This window comes from Myxine glutinosa, chromosome 1 (genome assembly GCF_964187855.1).
Source record: "Myxine glutinosa chromosome 1, kmMyxGlut1.1, whole genome shotgun sequence".
Taxonomy (NCBI): domain Eukaryota; kingdom Metazoa; phylum Chordata; class Myxini; order Myxiniformes; family Myxinidae; genus Myxine; species Myxine glutinosa.
Window position 1 is genome coordinate 119,132,082 of NC_136261.1, and position 9,585 is coordinate 119,141,666.

At 44.2% G+C, this 9,585-nt stretch overlaps 1 protein-coding gene across 2 annotated transcripts; it reads right to left on the minus strand.

Moving 5' to 3' along the window:
* Window positions 1-215: 215 nt before the first annotated feature.
* On the minus strand, window positions 216-8,263 carry MGAT3 (beta-1,4-mannosyl-glycoprotein 4-beta-N-acetylglucosaminyltransferase). 2 transcript variants are annotated; one of them, XM_068128083.2, is made up of 4 exons: window positions 8,092-8,263; window positions 4,621-4,771; window positions 4,136-4,260; window positions 216-1,721 (listed from the first exon to the last, which is right to left on the minus strand). In XM_068128083.2, exon 4 carries the CDS (start codon window positions 1,715-1,717, stop codon window positions 326-328), a length of 1,392 nt encoding a protein of 463 aa, XP_067984184.2. In that variant the 5' UTR covers window positions 1,718-1,721; window positions 4,136-4,260; window positions 4,621-4,771; window positions 8,092-8,263; the 3' UTR covers window positions 216-325. The 2 variants fall into 2 exon arrangements, with proteins under 2 accessions (XP_067984184.2, XP_067984186.2); XM_068128085.2 differs by having other exon boundaries at window positions 4,136-4,212; window positions 8,092-8,256.
* Window positions 8,264-9,585: the final 1,322 nt, after the last annotated feature.

The following is a 9,585-nucleotide window of genomic DNA, read 5'->3' on the forward strand; positions in this document are numbered from 1 at the left end:
ACATGATCCAAAAGATGGCCAGAACACAACAACCCAGCTCCAATATTTGTGCTGATTTTTAAGTCACATTAAAATACACTTGAACTTGCCCATTATTACTGGTAAATGTACAAGCTATCCTTTCACCATGTTAAAATATCTCACTTCTCAGCATCTTGCTGGATGCCAAATGAAAATAAATACAAATCCCATCAAAAAAACAAGATAATCACATGTGCAAGAAACCCCAGTTGTTTTAATTCACAAAAGTCAGGGGCACGTAAAACATTTCACTCCCCCAAAAAAGTCCAAAGCAATTGCCTCCCTTTCTTCATTTGTCCACATTTCACGCAGCCGGAGGTATGGATGCTTTACTGATGTAAGGGTTCTGCAAAAGGTAGGAATATTTATCTGGGTTATCGAGCAAGTACCGTGGTGCGTAGAGGTGCTCGCTGGGGTTAGCCAGAGGTAAGTCTCGCAATGTACCATCAAACCAGCCCCCAGTGCGAATGAGTTCACGGATGTAGACAAGGTCTCGCTTCTCGGGGTAGTCACCCCATCGTGGAAAGTCTCCATTCTGAGCGGAGATCAACTTGTGCAATATTCCCTCGGGGGAAAAGCACCATGAACAATGCCATCCAGCCAAATGTAGGGAACTTCCAAGAGCCCACTCCGCCAAACGCTTTTTAGAGCGCCGCTCATAATCCCGGAATCCCGGCATGTCATAGTAATGACGCCGTCGAAGCAAAATTCCATTGGAGTTGTAGATCTCTGTGAGGGTACGCACTGTGCTGGCAGTCAGCACCTGCAATGAGCCAGGCTGTCTCCAAAAGAAGCCATAGAGGGACGGGCGCAGGTGGATACCCACAGGTTCAGGCCATCCATCGTGCAGCTTGAGGAAGAGAATGCCCTCCCGCAAAGGAAGCTCATCCGCGTCATTGATGACAAACAGGTCGTCGGGACGCAGACCCCAGATACGTGCGAGCCCCTGTTGCGATGCGTAGGTGCGTAGGTAATCGTCGGCAACCCACCCGTTCTGCCGACCACCGGCAGGGAAGTGATCGAGGAAGACATAGAGAAGATGCCCATGGATGGCCGCAAAGCTACCATTGCGAAGTGCCCTTTGGAACAATAAAGTCCTCGGGTCACCGTAGGCCGTGTAATTGGACTCGCACACCACAAAAACGTCCACAGTGCCACGCAGCTCGTTGAATCGTGCCTCAAGTAGATCCAGCTCATGGTTGACGTTCACCACATTTAAGACACGGCGAGGAGAGGTCCTGAGTCGGAGGTCTCCGCGAGAGGGAAGGTTCGAGTGCTGTGCCACCGTGGGAATCGAGCAATGGGGGCCGTGCCATCCTGGACGGCAGAAGCAATGCTCACCTTTTGCTCCTGCTAGCTCATAGACCCCTGCACGCGAGGTTAAAGTGCTCTGCAACGAAGACAGGGGTTCCCTCCGCGAGCCTTCCTTAAGACAGCGAAGGCCGGACAGTGTGACGTAATAATACTCGTCCATGTCATCGCTGAGATGAAACGAACGCAGGTAAAGGTCAACTGGCTCCAGGGACGTGGGAGCCAGAGACGGTCCACCGTGGTCGGGAGGAGTCACACCAGACAAGAAGACCTCCCTACGGTGTGGAAGGCCGGAAACGAGGGCACGCAGAGCCTGATGGAGCTGCAGTAACGACAAGAGTCCCAGGCCGCTGGCACAGAGCAGCATGAGGCTGCGGCGTCGCATCGCACTGAAAACGCACGCACGCGCATCGGACGCACTGCTGGTACGTGGGGCCTTGGGGGAGGGTGCGCACGCGCGGGAAGCACGAACGCAAAAGGAATAAAAGATAAACAGATGAAATCTTGATTGGCCCAATATTACACACATAACATGCTTGCGCAAATTCAGCTGTTACACTGACACAGAAGGTATGCACATATAAACACACAACAATGACTAGACAAAGATCCCAACAAAAATCTTCCCAAACAGCTTTTTGGGTCGTGAGGGAGGAAGGATCCTTCATTCAAAAATCTTTACTAATACTATGTTGGGCTAGGAATGCATGGTAAAAGCAATCGACTGGTATTTTAGTCAGGTCGAGTGAGATTTTATGTCGGCCTACCTAAAAAAATAATAATAATAACACCAAATCAAAAGCAATGATGTTTATATTACCCAACAGTTTATATTCTAGATGTTCCACAAGCAAGCCTCTCATCAATCAATCTGGATTGAACCTTGTCCAACACCCACACAGGCTTCGGATGCCCCATCTATGTGCGAACGTCATCGGGGCGGGGCGAGTGAGAAATGGACTCATCCAAAGCCTTAGGCATAGCTCATCTGAAAGGCCTGTACCGTCACTCTGCTGTTTGCTCTTATCAAACCCACTGCACAGATGCAAAATAGACGGCGGTATAGAGCCATGTACATTCGTCAAGTTCAAATCCAGTGATCTGTATATATACTCACCCTAGAACATTTTTGTGTACAATCTTACCTTTGCCTGACTGCTAAGTCAGTCGATGCTTTGTTCTGAATAGATTTGTATGAATAGAAAATAAATAAATAAAAAGGCAAGACAATTTCTGGCCTCTCTGCCCAACGGCTTGTTGGAGGATTATCTCCGTAAGCCGAATGGCTCGGGCGCGGGCCCAGGAGCGCATGGATGGATTAGTTCCATCGCAACACCATGTGCACTGCACAAGATGGGCGAAACATGAGGAAGAACGCATGACCGCAGTCTTATCTAAATTACCAATACATGGCTCTTTAAGCTAGACATTCAAGGTGCATGTCAAACCTTTTGGTTCTTTAACAACCCAGAACTTTATCATACATCACTAGGCCACCGTTTACAGGGATAAGGAGGCCATCAGTGTGGAGTAAAATACGTCGTAAAAAATGCAAAAAAAAATTCATTAATAATGATTTCTTCCAATTAATTGAATGCAAATTACACTTCAGCTGCCAACTCTGAATTGTAATCTTGAGCCTATAATGGAATGGGGCTCAAATAATCTCATCACGTTGAACTACACCACGATCCGATCCCTTCTCATCTCGTCTCAAATAAAGTCAAAACCACCACTCTCTTTTCATGTTTAGCACATCCTTCACACAGACTCCTACCATCAGCATTCTGGGAATTGAAATGTCCTCGTCTCTCTTCTGGAAGTCACATTTTGTAACAATTTCCAGAAAGACTTCCTGAAAATTGGTATTTCCTTCGAGACAAAAAAAACACCACTTCCAACTCTTGCTTCTTTACAAGTCCAAAGTTTACTCTATAATGGAATACTGCTCACATTTCATGGAATATATTCCTCCATCTGAATGCGAACAGCAAGAAACAATGGACATTTTTAACGTACGCCCAACAGATTTTTGGGCGTAAAAGCCTCGTAAATCCTTCACGTCACATCAACCTCGCAGACAGTTGGGAACCGGTTTTCCCACAACAAAGGAAGACAAAATGCAAGAACTAGCACAACTAGATGTGCAGTATAGATGTACAACTAGTACATGCCTCAACCAGCACACAGGACGTGGTCCATAACAATACTGTAGTGGAGATGAAGATATCATCACGGGCCACAATATATTAACAACTAGAAGGGCATTCTGTAGAGAGCATAGCTCCGCCAGGCTGAACAGTTTACGTTTTCTATCCACTAATAGGCCGGATCTGGATTTGGCCTTGAACCAAAAGCCAATCGGCTTGTTCTTGTCACTTACCCAATTCATCCACCAAATTTTGGCCGAATCCGTCCACAACTTTTTGATATTATCTTGCTCACAGACAAACAAGCAGACAGACAGGGGTGAAAACATAACCTCCATCCACCGTCGGTGGCGGAGGTAAATATAGGAATGTTAATAATATAATGTAGTTTACGGTATTGTTTGTTCAATATGAAAACTATGCCTGAGGAATAAGGGTATGAACAGCCAAAGGAAACAAACAAGTTGTCTGATGTCATCATTTTTCATCCCTGTGAGGAATTAATTAGCCTGATAATGCTTTGAACAGTCAGGAGTACTTTCAGTACCAAACCACACCTTAGGCCAGTCTGTCTACCACTCGCTCAACGTGGCCACTTATAGCTGGAAACGCAGCCTTGCAGTCGAGGTGTTAATGTACAATGAGAATTTCACCTTGGTCTGGAGAGGCAGCAGGAGAGAAGCACAAAGAAGCCTGAACACCACAGGCTTCAAATTCTTCCAACGCCGGCCTGTCAAAGACTTTGCCTCAGTTGGTGTTCTCTGCCGAGGATGTGTTGCTAAGCGCAAGATGCAAGACCCTTTCAATCTTTGAAATATTTATACATGAGGATCTATTCCACTGGTCCTTTATACATTAATACTAGTTTAGCTAGGCAAGCGATCGATTTACGGCTAACGCTGCTCAGACATCTGCGTATCAGGGTTAAGCCGGTTGTCTTCAAGATAGCCATCAAGGGTCTTGGCGATGGTTTGTGACCACCTCAGTACAGATCACATCCAAAATTTAATCAGATTTGTGTTATGTACCAGCATGCAGTTATGTACCAGAGATTCACTCTGACAAAACATTTCTATATTGTCAACAGACTCACGTGACGAGGAAAAATAATAACAGCCAAGCATGCAGTTCACAATACCTGTGGGCGTGCGATGATGCGAGTCCAGGAACGTCACAGTATCAAAGAAAGGTTTGAATTCAGAGTGCCCTGTCCACGTTTGGAAAGGATAACGAACAAAGAAGTTGTCCTTCAGGGCCTATCTACTGAAATGTAGATGTTCTTGGCATCTCTGAAAGAAAGGAGGGGTGGTGGGAGAGGTTTACATTACACGTCCATTAATCCATTTAATGGAGGCGAGGGTCATGGAAACACAGAAGGAAGCAGGTGGGGCCTCTCCAAAATAAGGAAGTTCAATTGCACCGCATTTGTTGGAGGCAATGTGCCATAAAATGTACTGTAAATGTGTATAGAGTTGATGAGGAATATGATCTAAAAATAAAAACACTCCACCCATGAACACACCTACTGGGAGAGGAAGAATGTACTGGAAATCAAAATAATAATGTGAATAAGCATTTGGGTCCTGCTCACTGGAAGATAGAATGTATTGAGATTTGAGGAAGAATGCTTGAATTCCAGTTTCAAAATGTGCCATTGATTACCCACAATACAGTAGAGTCACCACCAGTTCATGAATCGACACTAGCAGTTGGTTGGCAGTCTTGCATGGCACATATAATATTGTCATTACCGGGCCGCCTTTGGTGTGATCTGGGTATCCAATTTTACAAACAATAAATTTATCACTTTTTTTTTACACCAAAATGGAATGTTTAGCTGTCTAGAAAGTTGCTTCATCGCATATCGTTGATGGGTTACCAAAGAACATTGCTACAGTGCCCGTTGATGCAATGCCCTCAACATTATCGTATATAAACATACTTGAGATGAGGAGACTTCACACACAAAATCCATTCTCATTCCCGAATACGCTGTCAAGAGTACTATGCTTCAAATTCTTCTTCGTTCATAAGAAGCACAAGGCTGCGGAGGTGGCATCATTGGCTGAGGGTGCGCACATGATGCTGATGCAATGCCCTACGCTGGTTAGGGTAGGAAATTTGTAATTTATCCATGGTGCCGGCGATAGCTCGCCTAATCTTCGCGAAGGACACTATGAGGTCTTTAACATCCACCAACTAATGCCGGCAGGCGGGATGCCCGTTTAACGTCCGTCTGAAGGATGGTACTTGCATTGATAAATCAACCTGTTTGTGAAACACCGGGATGTCCGGTATTCAAACCGAGGCTAGACCGTTTAGAGACGAGTGTGCATACCTCTGGGCCATCCTGTGAACCCATGGTTCAAAAAAAAAAAAAAGTGAAACATGCTTCTGCGCTAACCTGAAACCCAGTATTCCTGTCAAAACCAAAACGTTGGAACTGAAGGAGTAGAGCAGAAACCCCAAACAGGATCCCAAGCTGATCAACTCTTCGACAACCTTTGCATCATTTATAATACTAGTGAGGTACCCGTGCTACGCACAGGTGGGAGGCCATGAACAAACAGACAATGCAGAAACGGCGAATGCTAAAGCATGAAACCAATAAATTCCACATTCCTGTAGCACCTTCAGTCGCACGTCTGACATGGACAGCAGGTTCATGAAGGACTTCCATGAAAAACGTACTCGTTCCAAACAAACGGGTACGTGTGTTCTATTCCCAGTCAATGGCGAATCTGCATATGGCGATCCACGAATTTCACGTTTAGAACGTAAAACCGTGACGGCATTCCGTCATTCACTTGAACTCGATATCTCTTTTTTCATTCCAAACAGCATAACTCCAATCACAAATACACATTAATATAATAAACATTTAACAACATTCATGACAAAAACAAATATTTAAATCCTGATGTGAAGTTCCGTACGGTTGGGTGAATACAATTACGAATTCAAAATCGTACTTGTATTCACTCAAATCCAATCATCAATTGATACTTTAACAAAACAATTAATGTTTAACGATTTAACATTATGATTGAATGATGGTTGTATTGGGATATTATCAATCCCACGCATTGCGTAATCTGTCCACTTCCGCATTGGCGGCAGGTTCATAATTCTCATCAAAATCTAAACAGTATTTGTAGAATTTCAATAAAAGCTACATCACTGTTCATATCGGTAAATATTATTCCATCGTGTTTGGAAAAACTGGAAAAAAAAATGGAAAAACAATATAGCCTATTTTACTCTAAGGGGTCCCAGGAATACCCACCCAAAATATCGTTGCGATCGCTTCAGCCGTTTTTGTGGTACCTTCGAACGGACGGACGGACATTTGGTGAATTATTGTAAGATTATATGAGAGGTGCAGAAGAGAATGGTCTTTGGCACGAGGTACTAAATAAAACATCATTCCTCAGCCTTGTCATTGTTAGACAAATGACGTTTTAACAGTCAACGAGAAATATACCTCAGCTGCTTTCATCGGTTACAATCGACTCTCAGGCGAAAAGGATCAAAATGCACCTACGGGAGTGAGAGGGGGTTCAGCGGGCATTGGTTGACATTACCCAATTGCGAGAGTGTTGGGGAGGGGAGGTGCGGGGGGGGGGGGGGTACTAAATCGAAGTGCATCATTCATTTATCATGAAGGATCACCTTCAGGACTATGTGGAAACAGATTTCCTATGTACAACTTGTTGCTTCACTACTATCGGTTTACACACCCTATTGACTGGTATTGAATGCATATAGTAAGTGGATTCCAACTTGTTTGCTGAAAGCAGAGTATCATATACTAGGCAAATGTGATCATTTTAATAAACTACGCAAGTCAAACTTGCGTTGCTTATATCACTTCTCAGTGTCCTGCTCTGAAAGTTGCGTAAACCATCCCACATTTGTCTTTGTTGCCATTGATTGTTGTCAACTCTGTTGACAAAGCCTCGGCTGTTTTGGCCTTCCAGGTGTTCCACAGGTCTGTTTCTCATTTATTCACTCCTTGCTAAAGTTTAGTCTTTCCTCATCAGATCGTTTGGTTTTTACCCTGCCTAAAAATGTTTCTGGCGTCCTTTCTTCCTTCTCAAAACAACCACAAATAAATTAGAAAAAGTCATCCGTAATTTCCACTCATTCTGATCTCATTCAAACCCAAACCTGGCCTCTCCCATCTTCCCTCTCACTCCCTCCTCAATAATCCCCTTTGCCCTACAATACATGCCCCCCCTCCCCCCACTATCCCAAGTTCTCCCAACCCCTCTCCATGTTCCTCCACCCTGCCAAAAGTGTCTCCTCTCATCCCTAACTATGTGGACATCCAACATCCAAGGCCTTCACTCCAATCAGACCAATCTCTCAATCCAGGCCAATGCTGATAAACCAGACATACGCTTAACAGAATCCTTCTACCTGCAGGATGTCAGAATATCCCCAATTCCTATACATCTCCCCCCCCCCCCCCCCCCCCTGGGTATTGTCTCTTCCAGTTTGACAGGCCTGAACGCTATCTTGGTGAAGGAATTGAAGCTTAAATCAAGAACTCCATTTCTCACCGTCCTTGTGCAGTACTCTTACCCTTCCAAGCCCCCAAGAGTACCTTTGGCTGTGATTTCCACTCCACTCCCACCTCTTCTTTGTCTGTATGCTGTACCGTCCTCCAAACAGTCGACTCCATTTATTTATTTATTTATTTATCTCCCTCTCCCAAACTGGACCAAATTTTCACCACCATGCCATCTGTCTCTCTCTGTGTGTCTGTCTCTGTCTCTGTCTCTGTCTCTGTCTCTGTCTCTGTCTCTGTCTCTCATGTGATCATTTAAATCGTCACCATGCAAATTCACTGGGTGTTGTTACCTCTTTCGGCAGCAAAGTAACTTTATGACTCCATGGACCTGACTCGATCTGTGGACATTGACCCAGCTTTCAGCCAATAGCAAATCCTCCCTTCTGGATTGGTTAATAACCAACTTTCTGATAATACCTCCTGTTCTTCCATTGCTCCATTTGGTTTGAATACACCAAATGCTTCACAGGGTAGCGTCGATACAGTACTTGACGGTTAAACCGCATTCCAATCTTAGCAGCCATGGCTGCAGCACTCGACCATCTGGTGTTGTCAGTCATTCAATCACCAACACTAACTAAATACAACCTTGCAAAAAATATGCTCGGAAAAGTACGATCCGTTCTTCATTTAAAAACATACCTTTGGTATAAAGAGGAATTGTCTCCGTCAACCATAAAGTCATTTGAAATAGTGCAACGGAAATCGACTCTCAAGGGTAAAAAAGTTAATTCGCTGATTAGTTGCATCTTAATTTTCATGTTTAGAGTAAATCCATTTTAAACCCCAATTTACGTCTGTCAAGACAGTGTTTAACAGGGCCGTGTCTTACCTTACCTCAATCCTTTTGTTTTTCCACTGTTAAACGTGTTTTTTTTTCTCATTTATTTGATCAATATCATTTTTCCTTTCTCACCACTACTATCAGTCCTCAAGCCGGATACCACGCCTTTCTCTTTTGAATCGAGCCCATCGACAGTGTACTCAGGCCAGCACACTGCTGATGCCAAAGTGCATTGCTATACACAAGATATCTATGAGACCTTGACCACCTTCCTCCAAGGGAAAGTTCAGAATCTCAGGACGCAGCCAATGTTTCCACTCCCGAACAACTCCCCCCCAATGTTTTTCTTGTATTTTTGATAATTATCATTCAAGAGGGTGTACAGCTTTCATCCCCTCCCTCCCCCCCCCCCCCCTTCCCCAGGTCCAAAAACTTTAAAATCAACATTTTCTGCAACTGTTGGTCCGATTGGCACGACATTTTCACGAAGTGATTGGCTACCTTTTTACTGCTAATTATGACGTCATAGATCGAGGTTTGGGCGCAATCATGGAAGAAAAAAAAACCTTCAACCTTGCCCCTCAATATCTCCGAAACGGCTCAATGGAAAAAATTGAGTCATGGCTCATTCGAAAGAACTCTGCATTGGGACGAAAAAAATGTGTTTATTTAGGATATTAAAAGCACTAACGTTGTGAGGTTAGAATTCTACAAATAGAACCTTTGACGCCACAAATATGATA

Excerpts from the sequence above, each read along its gene's own strand:
- MGAT3 (XM_068128083.2), bottom strand. The coding sequence starts at position 1,717 with ATGCGACGCCGCAGCCTCATGCTGCTCTGTGCCAGCGGCCTGGGACTC.